Source organism: Salminus brasiliensis, chromosome 15, assembly GCF_030463535.1.
Source record: "Salminus brasiliensis chromosome 15, fSalBra1.hap2, whole genome shotgun sequence".
NCBI lineage: Eukaryota > Metazoa > Chordata > Actinopteri > Characiformes > Bryconidae > Salminus > Salminus brasiliensis.
Window position 1 is genome coordinate 32,673,639 of NC_132892.1, and position 26,170 is coordinate 32,699,808.

Below are 26,170 nucleotides of genomic sequence, written 5' to 3' on the forward strand. Positions count from 1 at the left end.
GTAGGTGTTTCTAATAAAGTGGCCAGTGAGAAGGTGGGTGTTTCTAATAAAGTGGCCAGTGAGAAAGAGGGTAGGTGTTTCTAATAAAGTGGCCAGTGAGAAAGAGGGTAGGTGTTTCTAATAAAGTGGCCAGTGAGAAGGTGGGTGTTTCTAATAAAGTGGCCAGTGGGGAATCATAAGGTGGGTGTTTCTAATAAAGTGGCCAGTGAGAAAGGAGAGGGTAGGTGTTTCTAATAAAGTGGCCAGTGAGAAAGAGGGTAGGTGTTTCTAATAAAGTGGCCAGTGAGAAGGTGGGTGTTTCTAATAAAGTGGCCAGTGGGGAATCATAAGGTGGGTGTTTCTAATAAAGTGGCCAGTGAGAAAGCAGAAGGTGGGTGTCTCTAATAAAGTGGCCAGTGAGAAAGGAGAGGGTAGGTGTTTCTAATAAAGTGGCCAGTGAGAAAGAGGGTAGGTGTTTCTAATAAAGTGGCCAGTGAGAAGGTGGGTGTTTCTAATAAAGTGGCCAGTGGGGAATCATAAGGTGGGTGTTTCTAATAAAGTGGCCAGTGAGAAGGTGGGTGTTTCTAATAAAGTGGCCAGTGGGGAATCATAAGGTGGGTGTTTCTAATAAAGTGGCCAGTGAGAAGGTGGGTGTTTCTAATAAAGTGGCCAGTGGGGAATCATAAGGTGGGTGTTTCTAATAAAGTGGCCAGTGAGAAAGAGGGTGGGTGTCTCTAATAAAGTGGCCAGTGAGAAAGAGGGTAGGTGTTTCTAATAAAGTGGCCAGTGAGAAGGTGGGTGTTTCTAATAAAGTGGCCAGTGGGGAATCATAAGGTGGGTGTTTCTAATAAAGTGGCCAGTGAGAAAGGAGAGGGTAGGTGTTTCTAATAAAGTGGCCAGTGAGAAAGGGGGTAGGTGTTTCTAATAAAGTGGCCAGTGAGAAAGGAGAGGGTAGGTGTTTCTAATAAAGTGGCCAGTGAGAAAGGGGGTAGGTGTTTCTAATAAAGTGGCCAGTGAGAAAGGAGAGGGTAGGTGTTTCTAATAAAGTGGCCAGTGAGAAAGAGGGTAGGTGTTTCTAATAAAGTGGCCAGTGAGAAAGGAGAGGGTAGGTGTTTCTAATAAAGTGGCCAGTGAGAAAGAGGGTAGGTGTTTCTAATAAAGTGGCCAGTGAGAAAGAGGGTAGGTGTTTCTAATAAAGTGGCCAGTGAGAAAGGAGAGGGTGGGTGTTTCTAATAAAGTGGCCAGTGAGAAAGAGGGTAGGTGTTTCTAATAAAGTGGCCAGTGAGAAAGGAGAGGGTGGGTGTTTCTAATAAAGTGGCCAGTGAGAAAGGAGAGGGTAGGTGTTTCTAATAAAGTGGCCAGTGAGAAAGGAGAGGGTAGGTGTTTCTAATAAAGTGGCCAGTGAGAAAGAGGGTAGGTGTTTCTAATAAAGTGGCCAGTGAGAAAGGAGAGGGTATGTGTTTCTAATAAAGTGGCCAGTGAGAAAGGAGAGGGTAGGTGTTTCTAATAAAGTGGCCAGTGAGAAAGGAGAGGGTGGGTGTTTCTAATAAAGTGGCCAGTGAGAAAGGAGAGGGTAGGTGTTTCTAATAAAGTGGCCAGTGAGAAAGAGGGTAGGTGTTTCTAATAAAGTGGCCAGTGAGAAAGGAGAGGGTAGGTGTTTCTAATAAAGTGGCCAGTGAGAAAGGAGAGGGTAGGTGTTTCTAATAAAGTGGCCAGTGAGAAAGGGGGTAGGTGTTTCTAATAAAGTGGCCAGTGAGAAAGGAGAGGGTATGTGTTTCTAATAAAGTGGCCAGTGAGAAAGGAGAGGGTAGGTGTTTCTAATAAAGTGGCCAGTGAGAAAGGAGAGGGTATGTGTTTCTAATAAAGTGGCCAGTGAGAAAGGAGAGGGTAGGTGTTTCTAATAAAGTGGCCAGTGAGAAAGGAGAGGGTAGGTGTTTCTAATAAAGTGGCCAGTGAGAAAGAGGGTAGGTGTTTCTAATAAAGTGGCCAGTGAGAAAGAGGGTAGGTGTTTCTAATAAAGTGGCCAGTGAGAAAGGAGAGGGTAGGTGTTTCTAATAAAGTGGCCAGTGAGAAAGGAGAGGGTAGGTGTTTCTAATAAAGTGGCCAGTGAGAAAGGAGAGGGTAGGTGTTTCTAATAAAGTGGCCAGTGAGAAAGAGGGTAGGTGTTTCTAATAAAGTGGCCAGTGAGAAAGAGGGTAGGTGTTTCTAATAAAGTGGCCAGTGAGAAAGGAGAGGGTAGGTGTTTCTAATAAAGTGGCCAGTGAGAAAGGAGAGGGTAGGTGTTTCTAATAAAGTGGCCAGTGAGACTCCTCAGTCCGCAGGCCTCTACAAACAGCTCATGCCAGTGCGCTCCAATAGCGCAGGACACTGCACCCTTCTAACCAATCACAGCACAGGAGGGCGGGGCTTGCCGGAATGCGGGAGGAGAAAAAAACAAGTGTGTTCCGCGTTGTGAATTCAGATCCCCCCATCACCCCCCTCTCTCACCCCCCCCCCATCACCCCCCCCTCTCACCCCCCCCCATCACCCCCCCCTCTCTCACCCCCCCCATCACCCCCCCTCTCTCTCTCACTCCTACTGTCTCTGTTCTCTCTTAAAGGGACAGTAGCTCGTCCTCAGCCTAAGGCGGAGCGCTTTGGCAGCTCTGTGTGTTACACGGTGGAGTTGCACAAGCGCTGTTTATCAGAAAGAAAGCTATTGATCAGTTATTGATTAATGATCTGCACCCACTCTGTCTGATCCCAGTAAGCAGCAGCGGCCTGCCTGCTGTGTGCTGAGAGCACAGTGACCTACATGACTGCTTAAGAGTGGCAGACGGTTTAGAGCATGCAGAGGAATGCGACACACACACACACACACACACACACACACACACACACACACACACACACACACACACACACAGTGTCTGTTTAAGTCGTAGTTTGTGTGTTTAAAGGCACAGTACCTGTTCAAATACAGCTGAGCTCTTTCTTCAATGACATGTATTGATGTCTGATGTGATGTCCATCCTGTTACCTGTGTGTGTGTGTGTGTGTGTGTGTGTGTTTTCTTTTACATTATATTAATACAATTAACAAATATTATGCATATATTTGTATATGATCAATTAGCAAAATGAAATAACTTAAAAAACGAGGCCAAATTCCATTAAAATTCATTATTTTTTAATAAAGTGGCCAGTGAGAAAGGAGAAGGTGGGTGTTTCTAATAAAGTGGCCAGTGAGAAAGGAGAGGGTAGGTGTTTCTTATAAAGTGGCCAGTGAGTAAGGAGAGGGTAGGTGTTTCTAATAAAGTGGCCAGTGAGTAAGGAGAAGGTGGGTGTTTCTAATAAAGTGGCCAGTGAGAAAGGAGAGGGTAGGTGTTTCTTATAAAGTGGCCAGTGAGTAAGGAGAGGGTAGGTGTTTCTAATAAAGTGGCCAGTGAGTAAGGAGAGGGTAGGTGTTTCTAATAAAGTGGCCAGTGAGAAAGCAGAAGGTAGGTGTTTCTAATAAAGTGGCCAGTGAGTAAGGAGAGGGTGGGTGTTTCTAATAAAGTGGCCAGTGAGAAAGGAGAGGGTGGGTGTTTCTAATAAAGTGGCCAGTGAGAAAGCAGAAGGTGGGTGTTTCTAATAAAGTGGCCAGTGAGAAAGCAGAAGGTAGGTGTTTCTAATAAAGTGGCCAGTGAGAAAGGAGAGGGTAGGTGTTTCTAATAAAGTGGCCAGTGAGAAAGCAGAAGGAGGGTGTTTCTAATAAAGTGGCCAGTGAGAAAGCAGAAGGTAGGTGTTTCTAATAAAGTGGCCAGTGAGTAAAAGTGCAAGAAAGGTGTTTCTAATAAAGTGGCCAGTGAGAAAGCAGAAGGTAGGTGTTTCTAATAAAGTGGCCAGTGAGAAAGCAGAAGGTGGGTGTTTCTAATAAAGTGGCCAGTGAGTAAAAGTGCAAGAAAGGTGTTTCTAATAAAGTGGCCAGTGGAAATCATATGGAAGGTGTTCTCTCTGAGGTCTGAGTCTGGAAAGAGGTTTTTGAAGATCTCAGAACTGTTAGAGATCAGACGCTGTTCCTCTGTCCACTCAATCATCTACAAGAGGAACAGCTGACCAGCATGGCCAGGTCAGGACGTCCCGGTCCAGCAAGTTTTGTTAAGTCATTTTAAGTTAATGGAGAAAACAGGAGTAGCAGCTTAGTCTGAGCTCCTGGTCATTTACTGGCTGAGCCGACTGTGTGTGATGCCACCTAGTGGACACTCTGGACAGCACGGTCAGATCAGACTGACAGAGCGACGTTTTTTTCCCAAACATCCAAAAGAAGAACCACCACCACCAACAATAACAGCAACAGCTGGTGGAGTTGTGTAATTGTTCCCAATGAAGCTCACTGCCCTCCCGCCCTCACCCCTGTGTCGCCATGGCGATGGTCTCTGTGGGCGTGTTATGAAGAGGGTCAGAATTTCGGACCCATAATTTACATTCATCCATAATTCTGACATCACCAGTGTGTGAAACCCACAGCACACACACACACACACGGTTCTGTCCGTCGGCTGTATACTGTGTATTGTGTATTGTGTACAGACTGCTTTCATCCCACACATATATATACACACACACACACACACACACACACACACACAAAACCTAATAGAAATGCACATTTGCCATGTATGCACTACCAACCCACCACGTTGTAGAAGCACAGAATGCTGGAAATGTGTCTTTTACATTTATGAATACATAAATACATAAATAATGACATAAATACATGAATAAACAGGTCAGGAGGAATGTTTATTACACAAAGAAAGAGTGATTACAACATTACAACATAATAATAATGTGTAAATATCAAATCATACACAAAGTAATAACACATTACTCACACTTGTCCATTAAATTTTAAATAAAAAGTAACTGAAGTTGTCTTAATTTCTAAATATCAGATATTATAAAGACCCAGACGATACTCCACAACCATAGTTAACCTACTGCTGGATCCACAAACAGTAAACAAGGCTGTTACTGAACATTATTCAGGACAATTAGAACATTTATGACTATTTCAGGTTTTGATTTGTGTTGTTGATTTTACATATCCAGTATGAAGCTCTAATAACATTAATATCCAGTATGAAGCTCTAATAACATTAATATCCAGTATGAAGTTCTAATAGCATTAATATCCAGTATGAAGCTCTAATAACATTAATATCCAGTATGAAGCTCTAATAACATTAATATCCAGTATGAAGTTCTAATAACAATAATATCCTGTATGAAGTTCTTATGACATTAATATCCAGTATGAAGCTCTAATAACATTAATATCCAGTATGAAGTTCTAATAACATTCATATCCAGTATGAAGTTCTAATAACATTAATATCCAGTATGAAGTTCTAATTACATTAATATCCAGTATGAAGTTCTAATAACATTAATATCCAGTATGAAGTTCTTATGACATTAATATCCAGCATGAAGCTCTAATAACATTAATATCCAGTTTGAAGCTCTAATATCATTAATATTCAGTATGAAGTTCTAATAACATTAATATCCAGTATGAAGTTCTAATTACATTAATATCCAGTATGAAGTTCTAATAACATTAATATCCAGTATGAAGTTCTTATGACATTAATATCCAGTATGGAGCTCTAATAACATTCATATCCAGTATGAAGCTCTAATTACATTAATATCCAGTATGAAGTTCTAATAACATTAATATCCAGCATGAAGCTCTAATAACATTAATATCCAGTTTGAAGCTCTAATATCATTAATATTCAGTATGAAGTTCTAATAACATTAATATCCAGTATGAAGTTCTAATTACATTAATATCCAGTATGAAGTTCTAATATCATTAATATCCAGTATGAAGCTCTAATAACATTAATATTCAGTATGAAGTTCTAATAACATTAATATCCAGTATGAAGTTCTAATTACATTAATATCCAGTATGAAGTTCTAATAACATTAATATCCAGTATGAAGTTCTTATGACATTAATATCCAGTATGAAGTTCTTATGACATTAATATCCAGTATGAAGCTCTAATAGCATTAATATCCAGTATGAATCTCTATGAACTCAGATTTGCAGATTACCAAACACCTCCACACGGTTGGAGACGAGTGTGTGGCGCTGAGGCTTGCAGTTAGCAACATGCTAATCATTATACATAAGCTTCCATTGCTTGCTGCCTACGTTAGCCTCGTAGCTCCAGAGTTTCAAACAGTACATTTTCTAAATTAATCCAGAAGCTCATGCTAACCCCCCTCACACATAGGCCTTGTCTGGCTTGTCCTCCGTCGTGGCGGGCTGAGGATTACCCTTCCCAAAACTGGAGACAGTAGGTGTAGCCCCCGAGGAGGAGGAGCCAACATACATCACAGCCCCACCCACCAGCATCAACAGTGCCATGACCCATCCAAGATAGATCGCAGGGCCTAACTCTCGCTTGAGGGGCGGCGCCACGCTGGGGTCATAGAAATCTCGGACGACCACGTACGCCGTGGAGGACACGGGGAGGATGAAGACCACAGCGGAAATGACGAAGAGTATGGCGGCAGCCTTCACCAGCCTATCCTTGGCCTCCTGCTGGCTCCCCAGGCAGCGGGTACACTTGAGGCCGACCACGGCCAACGGCAAGGCCAGCAGGCAGAGGAGGAGGGACAGGACGGTCAGGGCGCGGCACAGCTGGGCGAAGGCAGAAAGCGCCAGGCCCGAGTCGTAGACTTTGCACTGGACCTTTCCCCACTGGGACAGGCAGGTCATCCAGAGCCCCTCCCACAGAACCTCAGACACCACCAGCTCGTCACCCACAAACGCAGACACCCGCCACCAGGGGGTGGCGCACACCAGGGCCCCACCCGCCCAGCCGATTAACGACAGCAACAGGCCCATCACCTGGAGACCAGTGGTCGCCATGGCAACAGCGTGGACGACAAAAACGCGGAGATGGGGAGATGTTTTTTAGTCCTTCAGAGAAGATGACGGCGGTCAGTCCGATGTCCTGGACGTCCAACCTTCACGACAACGAAACAGAATAAAAAAAAAAATTAATCTTTTACCTGTTTTTTTTCCTACCTGGTCACCATGGCAACGGCACTGATATGTACACACACCTGTGAAATGTTCTCAGTCCTTCAGAGGAGACCACATCTGCTGACGATGGCTCGGTCAGAGTTGTCCTGCTGTCCTGAAGGTCCAAACTGGTGGAATCTGGACAGAGAAGAAGGGAGCGTGTGAATGACCTGGGAGACGCTCCTCCAGGCCCACCACCGAAACAGCGCAGAGACCACCAGCGTCACGGGAAGCAGAACACACTGCAGGAGGAGTTGAGTGAAGTGAAGTATTGGACGGATGAGTGTGATGATGGTGGCTGATGATGTGCAGTAATACTCACCCGGCCGGTGTGTGTGTGTGTGTGTGTGTGTGTGAATGGAGTCTGTGTTGAGGGCAGTGAAGACGGGGATGAGGCTCTGTCTGTCTGAAGTGTGTGTTTGTGCGTTTCATTTGCTTTAGCAGAAACAGCCTCATTGTTCACACACGTAGGAGTGGAACAGCGCTGGCTGGGGGGAGTCTAACATCTCACACACATGTACACACACATGTACACACACACACACCTACACACATGCATATGGACGCTGTTACACAAAAACCTTGTAACCCCATTTTTGCTGTTTTTCACTTTTCTTCCCGGTGTCCCAATACTTTTGTCCATATAGTGATTTTCACTGTTTGACATAATGGGAATCTGCCAGTTGTTCTTTATTTCAGATATATTGTAACACTAATTGGGCGATGGTGTCCCATTACTTTTGTCCATAGTCATTGTTTGACATAATGTGAATCTGCCAGTTGTTCTTTATATTATAGCAGAAATAACACTGATTGAGCAGGTGTCCCAATACTTTTGTCCATATGGTCATTTTCACTTTTCTCCATAATGCGAATCTGCCAGTTGTTCTGTATTTCAGATATATTGTAACACTGATTGGGCGACAGTGTCCCAATACTTTTGTCCATAGTCAATTTCACTGTATGAGATAATGCGAATCTGCCAGTTGTTCTTTATATCCGATATACGGTAACACTGATTGAGCAAGTGTCCCAATACTTTTGTCCATATGGTCATTTTTCATTTTTCTCATAATGCAAATCTGCCAGTTGTTCTCTATATCAGATATATATCATATACTGTCACACTGATTGGGCGACAGTGTCCCAACACTTTTGTCCATATGGTCATTTTCACTTTCCTCCATAATGCCAGTTGATTGAGAAGGTGTCCCAATACTTTTGTCCATATGGTCATTTTAAATTTTTCTCATAATACGAATCTGCCAGTTGTTCTTTATATTATTTCAGAATTTCATGATGGACGGACCAATAGAAACGCTCCAAAATGACTTGGAATAAACTCTTTTTCCATTGACTTCCATTGAAAGTTCAGAAGGTTTTCCCCTCCTCCTGTAAAGCTGCTGTTATTTATTTAAAGGTAAAGGTAAAAGGTGGGTTATTGGGTTATTGGTTATTGGTTTATGGGTCGGTTATTTAACGGGTGGTGCCACTGTTGTAGCCACAGCTCCGTCTCTTTTATCTCCTTTTTTATTTACCTATCTTTTCTTTCTTTTATCATCTACACCATGTCCAAATGTTTGTGGACACCACTTCTATTAATCTGAGTTAGTCTTTTAGTTATTGCTTAGTTATTTATCTTTATTAGCTTGCAAGGCAGCGTCGTAGCATGTCTTTCGAGTTCACAGAGAGTCTGAGAGCTAGTCTGCATTCAGCTTCTGTTTCAGCTCCAAAAATACCGGAGCCAGTTGTTTAGAGGGCAGCAGAGCCCCGGCGGCCTCACGTGTGGACATAGCCAGGGGTCAGAGGTCAGAAGAACTGGGTTAGCAGCTATCGTTTGCAAACTGGCCCACCGAGATCCAGAAGCAAGAGCAGGAACAACAGCAGGCCCTCAAAAGACCACAAGCAAAGGTCTTAAAGTCCTAAAGTAGCTTACATGCATAGCAGGGTCCATACACTATCTGTCCAAATGTTTGTGGACACCCCTAATTTTAATCAATAAAGGCATTCGGCTACTTTAAACTGCACCCATTGCTGACACAGATGTGCAAATGCACACACACAGCTTGTCTAGTCCCGGTTGGGAAGTACTGCCAAAAGAATAGGACTCAACATCATGACTCTGTTGGCACCATGCCAGGGGTTTAAAGCAGGCGTCCCAATACTTTTGTCCATTGCGTAGGCTTTCTTCTGTATTCCTGTAGTCAGTTACTGTATCATATTTGTACAGTGTATCTCTCTCTCTCACACACACACAGATCTGTAACCGCTTATCCAGGCCAGCAGGTGGCAGTATGCACCAGTATGGAAACCATGGTCCAGCATCATCTGCTGGTTGGTGGATTTTACTATTCCGTTAGTTTGACAGCCGGCTCAGCACACATTGACCACTGTGGCTCATTCAGGCCACTTTGTAGCTATATTACATGTCCAAAAGTTTGTGGACACCCCTTCTAATGAATATATTCAGCTGCTTTAAGTTGCAATCATTGCTGCTGACACAGATGTGCAAATGCACAAACACACACATAGCTTGTCCAGTCTCTGTAGAGAAGTACTGCCAATACAATAGGACGGCAGTCTCTGCACCATGCTGCTGCCTAATGCCAGGCGTGAGCTAGTAGAGGGGTATAAAGCCCCCCAGCATTGAGGAGCTGTGGAGCAGTGGAAGAACTGTTTTCTCTTGAATGATGGATGGTGGTGGAGCACCAGCACAGTTGGGGATGATGAGGTGGGGTGGGTTCTCCAAAATCTAATAGAAGGCCTGAAAGTCTTCTTCTCTGGACAGTAGAGACAGCCTTGATTTCAGAAGAAGCAATGAATGAGCAGGTGTCCCAATACTTTTGTCCACAGGATCCGCTGTGAAACATGCCCTAGCTCGAACGGTCAGTGCAATGCAAACAGGAGCCAGAGTTGCCTCAGGGCTTCAGAGCCAGGAGAGCATGACCAGCATGACCAATCTGACCACACTGGTCCATGCAAACATCCACTGTACTGGTCAAACCAGGGGCTTAATGACATGCATGTGGCCCTTGAACCCAAAATGAAACTAAAAGCAGCATTTGTGAAGACTGTAGATGATATGAAGTCCAGTGAAGGTGTAGATATAGGCCAACAACCTAGGCAGGGTCATATGCAGCACGATTGGAGCTTGGAAGTCCAGAGGGATGATCAGTTATTCAGTTATTAATGAAATAATACATTAATGGAATGGAATGGAATTCTGAGTGGCTGCCTCCCAGACAACAGAAAGTGAAAGCCACTTTGACATTTACTGTAAACGCTTCAGCTTACTCTAAACCGAAAGGTCTAGTAAAAAAGCTCAGACTCTCAAAAGCAGATAACATCAGGAACTGCTGTTTCATTACCAATAAAGCCACGTTTTATGATTTCAGTATCTACACACCGCCTATTACTAATATGATCTCCACTTTCTCCACTTCTTTTGAATAAAAATGGGAAATATTGGTACTATATGACAGCAATGGACAGCCAGATAGATCCCTGAATCTTATACCTACCCAATATACAAATTCTGGGCTGAGAGCAACCCCACCTGGGTTATCTGGCAACCAGATTGATGGGTAAATATTGGAGAAAATCAAGTCAAGTCAAGTCAGATTCATTTGTAGAGCTTTTTACAACTGTTGTCGTCATAAAGCAGTTTTACATAATTAGTAATTAGTAAAGACAGAAAAAAATAAATAACGTAAGACATGAAGGATCAAAGACCCCCAGTGAGCAGACCCCAGCGCTGACAGTGGCAAGGAGAACCTCCCTCAGAGCTGGAGGAAGAAACCTTGGGAGGAACCAAGACTCACAAGGGGGACCCGACCCGTCCTCCTCTGATCAGAACTATTTATTAATTATTAATAAAAATGACCAAACCATCTAAACTGTTGAACTGCTCTGATCATAATCATAATATACTAATCATATAATAGTGGTTAATATTAATAATTAATATAGGATAATTATTAGATTCAGCTGATCTACAATATTGATAATATATATACAGTATATATATATATATATATATACAGTATATATATATATATATATAATACAGCATAGTTGCACAGCTAAACTGCAGAATTGTGGTTAATAGTGTCTTTTTTGCTAGATGGTTGCTATGGTGTTGCTACGTGGATGCAATGGTTTTCCAGTAGTTGCTATGTATCTGCTAGTTGGTTTGCGATGGTGTTCCAGTTAGATGCTATAGTGCTGCTGAATGGTATGTAGGTGGTTGCTATGGTGTTGCCATGTTGGTGCAATGGTTTTCCAGTGGGGTTCAACTAGTGTGGGGTCAATTAGTGGCTACAAGGGTTTATGTAGGCAGTTGCTATGGTAACCCAGGCTACAAAATGGTTGCTAGTTGATGGCTACAGTGTTACCTAGTGCTTGCTTGATGAGTGCTGTACTAGGGTTAGGGTTAGGGTTATATGATCATATTGTTATTTCAGATGGTTTCTATAGGGTGGGTTGCTAGGTAGTTCCTAGGCAGTTGCTATCGTGTTACAAAGGGGTTGCTGTTTCAGAAATGATGGTAAATGGGACTAAATCAGCCAACCTTGTAAGCAGTCAGAGCATATTGAAAACAGACGATTAAAGCCATGTTTTTATATTTATAATTATACTTATATAGTATTTGTTGTTTATTTTTATATATTCCTCATCTCTATATAGTTTATTTATTGTGTTTTTTATGTCCATATTCTAATCTGAATCAGCTTTCTTACTGCTTATATTATAATTCATCTTAGTGCAGGTATTAACCTAAAATAAAAAAAAAAAAATAAAAATAAAATATATATATATCATATAACGTCTATATCAATAACATTTAGATCAATTTCTTAAAACCATTAAAAGGTTCTTCATCTCTTCTACAAAGGATTTTAGTTAGCTGACTCATCTGCATGCAGAGGTAACGGTCTTGTTTTTTGAGGTGAAGGAGAGTAGTTTCACTTTTGGTTTTTAATGTAGGCCAACAAACCAGGGGGCTGGATCACTGGACTTCACCACTGAGGGTCTGTAGAGTTCTATAACACCCCGCACCATCAACCTTTTTCAGTGTACTCTCACGCACTGAGCTGTACCCACTGCTCTACCAACCCACATTCGCCATCAGCAGCTGCTACAGGTAGGTACTGCCCTCTGAGACGAGATCAGGATAGAAGCTTTGTGTTCAATGTAGATAATTAGTGGAATTAGTACAAATAAAAGAACCTTTGTTATGGATGTAATACATTATCGTTTTGTTGACAAGATTTAATTTGACTTTGAAGAAAGACGAAGGGTAAGGAGTCTACCCTTATTCAATTTTAGAAATAAGAACTGTTTTTAGATATTACAATAAATGGGGCTAAATCAACCAACCCTGGAAGCAATCAGAGCATGTTGAAAACTGCAGATCAAAGGAAATTATTTATGTTCTTATGTATTAAATATATATATAAAATACATAAGAAAGTGAATCATTTTCATGATTTTCATTTTCAATCATAAAGCAGATTAAAGGAAATCATTTTCTTATGTATTAATACTTCTATATGAAGTATTTATTATTTACTTTTATATATTTTTTATCTCTATATGTTGTAAGTGTCAGCCCTGCGGCGCCGCGCCCCCCTCAGGGGCGGCTTCGGGCTGTGGTCCACAGGCTCCTTGGGACTTTTCAGTGGATGTTGGGTTGATTTCAGTGTTCATGTACTTTCTGTTCCTCCTGTTGGTTTTCTCACTAAGGACTTTTATGTTGACTGCGGTCTAAGTAAGACGCCATGCTTTCTGTGTATCTCTGTATTATATTATATTATATTATATATATATATATTATATTAGTTTCACCTGAGTGCTGGAGTACAAAGGGAGCAAACGCAGATGCCTCGGCGCCGAGAATTACTCTTGCGATGCCGAGCTGTGAGGTTGCTCCCTAGTCCAGTAAGTTCATCAGCGCCTGACGAGCGCAGTTTTGGGGTGAGGCTTTGTTTGTTAGTTTCTTTGGTTCCTTTGTGTTCCAGTCTTCCTCCCCCCCCGTTTGATTTGTCCCCTCTTGCTTTGCTCCCGGACTACTTCCCAGCCTCAGGTGGTCTTCCAGGTTAAGCCCCATTTCAGTTTTCTGTTTCTGTTTATTGGACCCTGTACTTTGCTGCCTCGTTTTGTTTGTTTGTTTGTTTTGTTTGGTCATTAAAGACTGTTCCCCTGCATTGCTCTGTCCCTGCGAGTGTCCCCTTGTCTCGCCTAGCCAGCATGACAATATTACAATAAATGGGGCTAAATCAACCAACCCTGGAAGCAATCAGAGCATGTTGAAAACTGCAGATCAAAGGAAATTATTTATATATATATATAATACATAAGAAAGTGAATCATTTTCATGACTTTCATTTTCAATCATAAAGCAGATTAAAGGAAATCATTTTCTTATGTATTAATACTTCTATATGAACTATTTCTTATTTACTTTTATATATTTTTTATCTCTATATGTTTAATTGTGTTAAATTAGATGTTTTAGCTGATAATATCCTAATCTGAATCAGAATGCTTCATGTTATATAAGGCACCGAATTCAACTCGGTGCAGATATTAACGTAAAATTAAAAACAAAAAAGTATATATATATATATATTCAACTTTGACCATAAACAGTTTTTACTGACTGAGATATGATTTCAGTTTAACATCGACTGTAGTACTGTAGTTCTGTAGGTACACAGTATGTACTCATGATAAAAATATACATTACTAATAAATATGTTTATTGCAACAGGCTGACCACAGTAGAGGAAGGTGGGAGGGGGCAGTGTTGGCAACTCCTCAATAAGGAAAGTAGCTGTTGGCTGTCCTAGAAGTCGCTAAATGATGTCATCGCCTAATTTGCATAATTAGGAATAACGTTGTGGGAGAGAAAAGAGTAAAAACACCCTAAATATGTTAGAACCTTGTATCTCCATTTTCGCTGTTATTCAGAAACGCTCCAAAATGACATTGACTTCCATTGAAAGTTAATTAGGTTTTTTAATAAACCTTCTCCTGTAAAGTTGGGCTGGGTTTGGTATCTATCAGAGCTTATAAACTGTAAAGCTTGCCTTGCTCACACCATCCCTGTCAAAGCCTGACCATTTCAGATAGCTTTAACGGCCAGGGACAGCCAGCAAGTCCAGGCTTCCATTCCTGACTCCCACAACTCAATACCTTCAGCCCTTGCTCGAGAAAAAATGGTTTCTGACGGCTGTGGTCTGCAAGGCCTAATGGAGCCGGCGGGCTCTGCTGGGAATTGACCGGGGGGTGTTTAAAACAGCCGATGTTAAACTGAAGTCATATCTCAGTCACTCAGTTGTTCCAGCTACCTAGATAGAGCTGCTGCTGGTCTGAGCTGAGCTTACTAGAGCTGTCCAGACAGTTTCTGGACATGAATTCCCCACTTCTAGACTAATGTCCACTCCTGGATTCTTCACGATCTGGAAATTCCTGGACTGCTCATGGTATTCAGTATTGAGTCCTTCTATAACAGAATCTGTTCCTCCACAGAGAACATGGACTTCTTCAAAACAGTCGGTGCTGTGGCGGCAGGTTTCGTCGGGGGTACTGTAGGTGTGGCGAAAGCCGTGGTAGACACCACAGTGAACATCGGCAAAGGAGTCCTGGAGGGAGTGGAGGGCGGAATTGCCGACATGGAGAACGCCAACTCCAGTGAGGAAACGATGGAGGCAATTGTAGATGTGATAACAAAGCCAGTGGCTGGAGGCTTTGTGGCGGGGTGCAAAGGCCTTATCAAGACTCCAGGGAAAATTGTGAATGGAGTTAAGGATGGCGTTGATGCAGTGCTTGATTAAATGAACTGTGCATCCAGATGTTTGAGGTCTTCTTTTGTCACTGACTGGCTTATTAAAGAAAATGGGTTGGGTAAACAAACTGTCGTAAATGTCATCATTTGTATCCCGATTACGCTGCTAGCCATCAGAGGGCGCAATTGGCCTTGCTTTCTCTAGGGTGGGTAGATGGTGACCCCCCCACATCACTCTAGTGCGGCGCCAGTGCGTCAGAGCCAGGTATACGGCATGTAAAGGTGTGTTGGTTGGTTGCCTGGTGACGTTGCAGTTGGAACGATTGGAGCTTGGAAGTCCAGAGGGATGATCAGTTATTCAGTTATTAATGAAATAATACATTAATGGAATGGAATGGAATTCTGAGTGGCTGCCTCCCAGACAACAGAAAGTGAAACTAAGCCACTTTGACATTTACTGTAAACGCTTCTCGAAAGCAGATAACATCAGGAACTGCTGTTTCATTACCAATAAAGCCACGTTTTATGATTTCAGTATCTACACACCGCCTATTACTAATATGATCTCCACTTTCTCCACTTCTTTTGAATAAAAATGGGAAATATTGGTACTATATGACAGCAATGGACAGCCAGATAGATCCCTGAATCTTATACCTACCCAATATACAAATTCTGGGCTGAGAGCAACCCCACCTGGGTTATCTGGCAACCAGATTGATGGGTAAATATTGGAGAAAATCAAGTCAAGTCAAGTCAGATTCATTTGTAGAGCTTTTTACTACTGTTGTCGTCATAAAGCAGTTTTACATAATTAGTAATTAGTAAAGACAGAAAAAAATAAATAACGTAAGACATGAAGGATCAAAGACCCCCAGTGAGCAGACCCCAGCGCTGACAGTGGCAAGGAGAACCTCCCTCAGAGCTGGAGGAAGAAACCTTGGGAGGAACCAAGACTCACAAGGGGGACCCGACCCGTCCTCCTCTGATCAGAACTATTTATTAATTATTGATAAAAAAAGTTACCAAACCATCTAAACTGTTGAACTGCTCTGATCATAATCATAATATACTAATCATATAATAGTGGTTAATATTAATAATTAATATAGGATAATTATTAGATTCAGCTGATCTACAATATTGATAATATATATACAGTATATATATATATATAAATATATACAGTATATATATATATATATATATATATATAATACAGCATAGTTGCACAGCTAAACTGCAGAATTGTGGTTAATAGTGTCTTTTTTGCTAGATGGTTGCTATGGTGTTGCTACGTGGATGCAATGGTTTTCCAGTAGTTGCTATGTATCTGCTAGTTGGTTTGCGATGGTGTTCCAGTTAGATGCTATAGTGCTGCTGAATGGTATGTAGGTGGTTGCTATGGTGTTGCCATGTTGGTGCAATGGTTTTCCAGTGGGGTTCAACTAGTGTGGGGTCAATTAGTGGCTACAAGGGTTTATGTAGGCAGTTGCTATGGTAACCCAGGCTACAAAATGGTTGCTAGTTGATGGCTACAGTGTTACCTAGTGCTTGCTTGATGAGTGCTGTACTAGGGTTAGGGTTAGGGTTATATGATAGCTGTTATATGATCATATTGTTATTTCAGATGGTTTCTATAGGGTGGGTTGCTAGGTAGTTCCTAGGCAGTTGCTATCGTGTTACAAAGGGGTTGCTGTTTCAGAAATGATGGTAAATGGGACTAAATCAGCCAACCTTGTAAGCAGTCAGAGCATATTGAAAACAGACGATTAAAGCCATGTTTTTATATTTATAATTATACTTATATAGTATTTGTTGTTTATTTTTATATATTCCTCATCTCTATATAGTTTATTTATTGTGTTTTTTATGTCCATATTCTAATCTGAATCAGCTTTCTTAATGCTTATATTATAATTCATCTTAGTGCAGGTATTAACCTAAAAAAATAAAAAAAATAAAAAGAAAAAAATATATATATCATATAACATCTATATCAATAACATTTAGATCAATTTCTTAAAACCATTAAAAGGTTCTTCATCTCTTCTACAAAGGATTTTAGTTAGCTGACTCATCTGCATGCAGAGGTAACGGCCTTGTTTTTTGAGGTGAAGGAGAGTAGTTTCACTTTTGGTTTTTAATGTAGGCCAACAAACCAGGGGGCTGGATCACTGGACTTCACCACTGAGGGTCTGTAGAGTTCTATAACACCCCGCACCATCAACCTTTTTCAGTGTACTCTCACGCACTGAGCTGTACCCACTGCTCTACCAACCCACATTCGCCATCAGCAGCTGCTACAGGTAGGTACTGCCCTCTGAGACGAGATCAGGATAGAAGCTTTGTGTTCAATGTAGATAATTAGTGGAATTAGTACAAATAAAAGAACCTTTGTTATGGATGTAATACATTATCGTTTTGTTGACAAGATTTTATTTGACTTTGAAGAAAGACGAAGGGTAAGGAGTCTACCCTTATTCAATTTTAGAAATAAGAACTGTTTTTAGATATTACAATAAATGAGGCTAAATCAACCAACCCTGGAAGCAATCAGAGCATGTTGAAAACTGCAGATCAAAGGAAATTATTTATGTTCTTATGTATTTTATATTTATATATATATATAATACATAAGAAAGTGAATCATTTTCATGATTTGCATTTTCAATCATAAAGCAGATTAAAGGAAATCATTTTCTTATGTATTAATACTTCTATATGTTTTATATTATTTCTTATTTACTTTTATATATTTTTTATCTCTATATGTTGTATTAAATTAGTTTTTTTAGCTGGTAATATCCTAATCTGAATCAGAATGCTTCATGTTATATAAGGCACCGAATTCAACTCGGTGCAGATATTAACGTAAAATTAAAAACAAAAAAGTATATATATATATATATTCAACTTTGACCATAAACAGTTTTTACTGACTGAGATATAATTTCAGTTTAACATCGACTGTAGTACTGTAGTTCTGTAGGTACACAGTATGTACTCATGATAAAAATATACATTATTAATAAATATGTTTATTGCAACAGGCTGACCACAGTAGAGGAAGGTGGGAGGGGGCAGTGTTGCCAACTCCTCAATAAGGAAAGTAGCTGTTGGCTGTCCTAGAAGTCGCTAAATGATGTCATCGCCTAATTTGCATAATTAGGAATAACGTTGTGGGAGAGAAAAGAGTAAAAACACCCTAAATATGTTAGAACCTTGTATCTCCATTTTCGCTGTTATTAATTTTTCTCCATAATATGAATCTGGCAGAATTTCATGATGACCAATAGAAACGCTCCAAAATGACATTGACTTCCATTGAAAGTTAATTAGGTTTTTTAATAAACCTTCTCCTGTAAAGTTGGGCTGGGTTTGGTATCTATCAGAGCTTATAAACTGTAAAGCTTGCCTTGCTCACACCATCCCTGACAAAGCCTGACCATTTCAGATAGCTTTAACGGCCAGGGACAGCCAGCAAGTCCAGGCTTCCATTCCTGACTCCCACAACTCAATACCTTCAGCCCTTGCTCGAGAAAAAATGGTTTCTGACGGCTGTGGTCTGCAAGGCCTTAATGGAGCCGACGGGCTCTGCTGGGAATTGACCGGGGGGTGTTTAAAACAGCCGATGTTGCTGGTCTGAGCTGAGCTTACTAGAGCTGTCCAGACAGTTTCTGGACATGAATTCCCCACTTCTAGACTAATGTCCACTCCTGGATTCTTCACGATCTGGAAATTCCTGGACTGCTCATGGTATTCAGTATTGAGTCCTTCTATAACAGAATCTGTTCCTCCACAGCAAACATGGACTTCTTCAAAGCAGTCGGTGCTGTGGCGGCAGGTTTCGTCGGGGGTACTGTAGGTGTGGCGAAAGCCGTGGTAGACACCACAGTGAACATCGGCAAAGGAGTCCTGGAGGGAGTGGAGGGCGGAATTGCCGACATGGAGAACGCCAACTCCAGTGAGGAAACGATGGAGGCAATTGTAGATGTGATAACAAAGCCAGTGGCTGGAGGCTTTGTGGCGGGGTGCAAAGGCCTTATCAAGACTCCAGGGAAAATTGTGAATGGAGTTAAGGATGGCGTTGATGCAGTGCTTGATTAAATGAACTGTGCATCCAGATGTTTGAGGTCTTCTTTTGTCACTGACTGGCTTATTAAAGAAAATGGGTTGGGTAAACAAACTGTCGTAAATGTCATCATTTGTATCCCGATTACGCTGCTAGCCATCAGAGGGCGCAATTGGCCTTGCTTTCTCTAGGGTGGGTAGATGGTGACCCCCCCACATCGCTCTAGTGCGGCGCCAGTGCGTCAGAGCCAGGTATACGGCATGTAAAGGTGTGTTGATTGGTTGCCTGGTGACGTTGCAGTTGGAAAAAGAGGCGTGGCTGGCTGTGCATGTGTCAGAGTGGGCGTATGTGATTGGGGGAGGGGAAATTCGTATAGACTGGGTAATTGGCGATCTAAATTGGGAAGAAAACGGGTAAAAATATGAAATAAATGTTTTAATACATTTTTTTGTAATATCTTTAATAATTCAGAATAATTATAGTGTATACGGCATATACAGGCCAGTATCCTGTGCTGCTTATGCTCCTAAGAACAAGGAGTATCCCACAGATCCCATTAAGACTACACCTCCAACCCCTCCAACACATAGACACATACACACATATATACATACATATTTAAATAAATATACATACACACACATATTTATATATATTTATATATATATACATACACACATACACACACACATATATATGTGTATGTGTATATATGTTTATATAAATATATATATATATATATATATATATATATATATATGTGTGTGTGTATGTGTATATATGTTTAGATAAATAAACATGTGTGTGTGTGTGTGTATGTGTTTTTATATATGTATATATTCACACTCACACAGGTGTGTTAATTAGGGAGTTTTTGACTCACAGACTGTTCAGAAAAGTGTATATGCTGGTAATAGCATTTTTAATGAAAAATGAAAGGATAAATATTTGTATTATAACATTTATTTATTTAAGAGCAGATAAAGAAATGAATCTGTAACATACAACAATTTATCACACAACAAAAAACGGCGTATAAATGATGAGTAAAATGTATCCATTATTCTCTGAATGATATTGTGTTATGTGTAAAATTATTGATCTTTTTCAGTTATGTTATCATAAATCATCTTTGCTCCTGCTCCCACTGCAACTGCAGCACCAGCAGCCACCACTGAAGCTGACAGGAGGATTGCAGTCTCTGTAGCAAGCACCACACCTGCAGCCACAGCTCCTGCCCCACCCACGGCCATTCCTGCTCCCAGGGCAATGTCTTTGGCCACTTTCATGATCTGAATACTTCTCTGGACCTTCTGAAACATCTCATTAGTATAGTGCTTCCCTTTGTTCCTCTTCACCACTGCGTCAATCTTCTCCAGCAGCTCTGTGACCTGAGCACGGTTCCCAGTGTCCTCATTGCTGAGTCCATGGTATCTGCCCCCGCAGCTGTCGATGCACTGCAGAAGATTGACGCTTTCGCTGACATACTCCTCCAAAGGTTTCCCCTTCAGCTGGTCAGTGCAGGTGAACAGAACGATGGTGTAGAGCGAGGCTTCCTTTCCAAAGTTCTCCTGAATCCACTTCACAGCGTTTTGCTCCTCAGGTGTGAATCTCCCTGGTCTGATCACCAGCAGGAACACATGGGGGCCAGGAAGCGACCTGCGGATGCAGTCTTTTATTTGGAAGCTTGTTTTATTTTTGGGCTTTCCTTCTTGGTTTTTGGGGAGTCGTGGAGTTCCGAAAATCCCGGGTGTGTCTATCACTGTAATCTTCCTACCTCCAAGGCCCTGACTCGCTTTTCTGCACTTGTCTGTGACCGCTGAGGATGAAAACTCCGATTTGAATACATTTGTACCCAGGATGGTGTTTCCAGTGGCACTCTTCCCAGCACCGGTTTTACCCAGAAGAACAATTCTCAGCTCAGACTCTGTACATCAACAAATATCCAAAGAAAAGGCAACAGTTTATTCCTGGTTCTTCATGGAAGCAAAAGTGGTTCTGCTGATGTAGCACCACCTGCAGTACTGGAGTGCTCAAATGAACATCACATTACTGTACATAAATGATTGCAGTTTTTTAAAATAAAGAAATATAGTATCATACTCACTGGATGAGGCTTTTTGTTTGTCGGGGAAATGCAAGCAACCTGAAACGAAAGCATTTTTATATTTACTATACAGCATTCTTTATATATATATATATATATATATATATATATATATATATATATATATATATATATATGTACAGTGGGGGCCTGTAATTGACATCATAGGTAGACCGCAACTATGAGAGACAAAATGAGAAAAAAAATCTGAAAATCGCATTGTCTGATTTTTAAATAATTTATTTGCAAATAATGGTGGAAAATAAGTATTTGGTCACCTACAAACAAGCAAGATTTCTGGCTGTCACAGACCTGTAACTTCTTCTTTAAGAGGCATCTCTGTCCTCTACTCATTACCTGTATGATTTTATTTATTTATATTAATGGCACCTGTTTGAACTGGTTAACAGTATAAAAGACACCTGCCCACAACCTCAAACAGTCACACTCCAAACTCCACTATGGTGAAGACCAAATAGCTGTCGAAGGACACCAGAAACAGAACTGTAGACCTGCACCAGGCTGGGAAGACTGAATCTGCAATAGGCAGCAGCTTGGTGTGAAGAAATCTACTGTGGGAGCAATAATCAGAAAATGGGAGACCTACAGGACCACTGCTAATCTCCCTCAATCAGGGGCTCCACGCAAGATCTCAGCCTGTGGGGCCAAAATGATCACAAGAACAGTGAGCAAAAATCCCAGAACCACACGGGGGGACCTAGTGAATGACCTGCAGAAAGCTGGGACCAACGTTACAAAGACTACCGTCAGTAACACACTACGCCGCCAGGGACTCGGATCTTGCAGTGCCAGACGTGTTCCCCTGCTTAAGCCTGTACATATCCGGCTCGTCTGAAGTTTGCTAGAGAGCATTTGGATGTTCCGGAAAAGTATTGGGAGAATGTCTTATGGTCAGATGAAACCAAAGTAGAACAACAACTCGTATACCCGTACACCATACCAACTGTGAAGCATGGGGGTGGCAACATCATGCTTTGGGGCTGTTTCTCTGCAAAGGGACTAGGACGACTGGTCTGTGTACATGTATTGTGAGATTTTGAGTGCAAACCTCTTTCCATCAGCAAGGGCATTGAAGATAAAACGTGGCTGGGTCTTTCAGCATAACAATGATCCCAAGCACACTGCCAGGGCAACAAAGGAGTGGCTTCGTAAGAAGCATTTCAAGGTCCTGGAGTGGCCAAGCCAGTCTCCAGATCTCAACCCCATAGAAAACCATTGGGGGGTTGAAAGTACGTGTTGCCCGCCGACAGCCCCAAAACATCACTGCTCTAGAGGAGATCTGCATGGAGGAATGGGCCAACATACCAGCAACGGTGTGTGCCAACCTTGTGAAGACTTACAGAAAACGTTTGACCTCTGTCATTGCCAATAAAGGATATATAACAAAGTATTGAGATGAACTTTTGTTATTGACCAAATACTTATTTTCCACCATTATTTGCAAATAAATTGTTTAAAAATCAGACAATGTGATTTTCTGAATTTTTTTTTCTCATTTTGTCTCTCATAGTTGAGGTCTACCTATGATGTCAATTACAGCCTCTCTCATCTTTTTAAGTGGGAGAACTTGCACAATTGGTGACTAACTGTATGCTTGCTTTTTTACTTGGGGTCATCTTTAGCTTGTAAGGTAGGCTGGTTTTAAATATACTTCTAACTAGATTCTGCTAACACTCTTGTCTTAAGGTTAACATAGAAGCTTGGTGCTCACTAGTTGATTGAGGTGCTGATTCAGGTGTAGTTTCAGGCCAGCTAGAAGTGTGAATTGCAGAGGAGGAGCCAAGTGCCTCCAATCTTGATAAATTAGGTGTGGAGCCACTCAGAAATCAGTGTGCTTGCTTTTTTACTTGGGGTCATCTTTAGCTTGTAAGGTAGGCTGGTTTTAAATATACTTCTAACTAGATTCTGCTAACACTCTTGTCTTAAGGTTAACATAGAAGCTTGGTGCTCACTAGTTGATTGAGGTGCTGATTCAGGTGTAGTTTCAGGCCAGCTAGAAGTGTGAATTGCAGAGGAGGAGCCAAGTGCCTCCAATCTTGATAAATTAGGTGTGGAGCCACTCAGAAATCAGTGTGCTTGCTTTTTTACTTGGGGTCAAAGTGGTGGAACGAGCTGCCCCTGGATGTCCGAACGGCCGAGTCGCTCGCTGTCTTCAAACGCAGACTGAAGACCCACCTCTTCAGAGAGTACTTGGACGAATAGTTCTATGGTCGCCTTATTGTCTTGTGTTTAGCAATGTCTAAGCTTGGAGGTATCTTTTGTATTAGTCTATTCTAACTAGCTGAGGTTTTCTTGGGTAAATAGCAAAGCACTTTGTAAGTCGCTCTGGATAAGAGCGTCTGCTAAATGCCGTAAATGTAAATGTAACTAAATACTTTTTTCCCCACTGTATATATATATAAATATTTGTATCATCCTTACTTTATTTATCTCTTTTTAAATTGATATTTATAAGATTGTCGGTAAATGAAGAAACTGCAAAAAAATAATTTCTTTGAAATTTCTTTCTGAAATGAAAAATGTCGGAAAATGAAGGAACTGCAAAGTAAGAAGTAAGAAGTACAGTGTAACTCCTGAATCTTGATTATTGAATTTTAAAAAATAACTTGCTTTAGAAGACATTTGGTGTAGAATAGAACAAGCAAGGCAAATTTGTTGATATGCAATACTACTCTATCTTACACCCCACCAACGGTGTATTTTCATGCCTTTCGCCTGTTGTTTAAATAGCGAATATATCTACACCCATGGGTGCGATGGTCTCAAAATGAGGGGTGTTCAGGTCAGTTTTTGGCGTATTGCTGTGTATCTCTGCATTGGAAGACACAGGAGGAGCTCCACAGACTAAAAACAGCCTAGGCAGATGTTCGTCAACAGTCAGACATTCGTTCGTTGCTATCTTGGCAGTGAATTGTCAACACAAGAGACACACTGATTGGTTTATTACAGCACATTACACCTAAAAAAACACACCCGTGATTAATTAATAGAGCTGAGCAAGGGGCACTTTTCCTGTTGTTGTGCTACTGAAGACACACCGACACGCCTTAAATCAAGCCCTGGTTGATGGCTCGCCAAAAGATTGTTAAAATAGGGCCCACAATGTTAAGATAGATAAAACACTGCATGGCCTAACACTTTAGTGAATATGATGGTGGCATATGATAAAATAAATAAACAATAAGCACTTTTAGAAAAGACATGGAAAACAAAGCTGCTGGATGTGATAAAATCTACTTGACAACAACTACTTTCATTCCATGAATAAAATCAATTCCAAAGTGATCAGACTGTAGTTACTGATTTGGCCTATGGAGTCTCTAAATGCTTGATTACAATCAGTGTGTCCATTTCCCTGCTTAAAAGGGGAGATATTGAGTAGACAGTTCCAATTAGAAGTAACTCATTCTTCTTTTTTTTTTTTTTTGCCATTTATCACTTTTTTTTGACATAATGTAATTCTGTCAGTTCAAACTGGTCCAAGAGAAAAGCACAAAAATGACTCGAAATTATTTTTTTTACTTTGACTTCCAAGTTAAGAAGGCGTTTTCCTGTAAAGCTGACATTTCTATATAACAAAGATTTTCCTGAAGTGATAATATTCAGTCCTCTCCACAGGATATGACTTAATTTTCACTCAGAATTTCACCTGAATCACATATAATTTGGCCAGTGATTAACAGGACTTGGTCTTACTGGTGAAAAGTACACGTACTGGCAAGTAAACTAATAACACTGTACATATCCCTAACCTTTGACCCTCAAGATCTATTAACACTCTACTAAACTGTTGAGAGTTTGAGCAAATCTTTTGTCGTCAGATTGTTTTTCCTAATCTTACAATAAAAACAGGCCCGATACCCTGATTGGGACACAAGGACCAAATAATATTTCCTACTCACCAGATGATTCATCAGCTCCGTTGTCAAAGCGCTCTGTAAGAGAACCAAAACCTCTGAAACTTTAGTCAAATACATTTAGCAGCGGACCAACGTACAAAACTGACAACTTGTTAGTCCTGTATAATTCTTCAGGTTATTATATACAAAGCTGTGAAGTTTCTGAAATGGACCGGAAAGAAGTTAATAATAAAATTAACATTAATAACTGAAAAAAACAGGAAACAGGAAATATGCTAATTAGTTTACTATTTAAATGAGAAAAATAGACAAAACACCTTTATCACATGTAACACATCTACTGTTTTGGTGTTAGTCTATAATATGGTTTCCTGTAATATATTAACACAAATATTGTTATTGTCACACAAAAATCTTGTATCTCCAAAATGTTAACAATACATAAAAAACTTTACTTCTTTACTTTTAATGGAAGTCAGTGTAAAAAAAGAATACATTTTAAGTAATGTTTGAGCATTTCTATTTGTCATCTTGAAATTCAATAGAAAGAAAACTGCAAGATTTATATTATGGAGAAAAGTGAAAAACAGCAAAAATGGAGATACAAGGCTTTTGCATGACCATGATGTTTAGTTTTATGTCTACATTCCCAAAATGCTTCGGTTTCATCTTCAGGGTATACAAAGAGTAGATTATGCAATCGAATACTATTTAAACAAGGTTTATGTTTTCTAATAAACAAAAAGAAAAACAAATATATATATATATATTCTATTTGAAAGTTAAACATTTGTACATACTCACCATAATCCCCCATTTTTTATGTAGCTGTAAATCACCTATGATGTTATCCACAGATCTGTACACAGCTTCAGAAGTTCTATATCCTTTTAATAAAGGATCTGCCACTGCTGATATTTCCAGTGACCAATCAGAAGGTTTGTGGGAAGATTATTTCTGCAGTGGTCAGCATAACTACAGGTCATGAACCTTACAACAGAACCTAATATTGCCGAAACAATCAAAACAATACACTGAATATCTGAGAACTGAAAGTGAGAGACCAGCAGAAGCACAGTCATTCCAGGCATGTGCTGAAATCTGCATTTCTCTGAAAAACCTACAGTAACTCAGAGTTTCATTTCTTTTCTTTAATAAAAACAACTTTGATTTTGGTGGTTCTTTAAATAACAAATTTTTAGAAATTGTTATGAATTTAAAGTCCTATTTGTTTTTTGCATTGGGAGGAATGTTTTTTTTAACTAGAAA

General features: G+C 40.6%; 2 protein-coding genes and 1 long non-coding RNA gene across 3 annotated transcripts; 1 reads left to right on the top strand and 2 right to left on the bottom strand.

The window, feature by feature from the left end:
- Window positions 1-6,156: 6,156 nt before the first annotated feature.
- Window positions 6,157-6,893, bottom strand: cldn31 (claudin 31). Its single transcript, XM_072657674.1, has one exon. It carries the CDS (start codon window positions 6,891-6,893, stop codon window positions 6,243-6,245), a length of 651 nt encoding a protein of 216 aa, XP_072513775.1. The 3' UTR covers window positions 6,157-6,242.
- A 5,180-nt stretch (window positions 6,894-12,073) lies between these two features.
- Window positions 12,074-14,966, top strand: LOC140536118 (uncharacterized). Its single transcript, XR_011977578.1, has 2 exons — window positions 12,074-12,192; window positions 14,583-14,966. It is a non-coding gene; the product is annotated as an uncharacterized lncRNA (long non-coding RNA).
- Window positions 14,967-19,963: 4,997 nt separating this feature from the next.
- LOC140535350 (GTPase IMAP family member 4-like) lies at window positions 19,964-25,754 on the bottom strand. Its single transcript, XM_072656648.1, has 4 exons — window positions 25,706-25,754; window positions 24,944-24,976; window positions 21,021-21,059; window positions 19,964-20,840 (listed from the first exon to the last, which is right to left on the bottom strand). The coding sequence occupies exons 1-4, from the start codon at window positions 25,716-25,718 to the stop codon at window positions 20,008-20,010; spliced, it is 918 nt and encodes a 305-aa protein (XP_072512749.1). The 5' UTR covers window positions 25,719-25,754; the 3' UTR covers window positions 19,964-20,007.
- Between the last annotated feature and the right edge of the window lie 416 nt (window positions 25,755-26,170).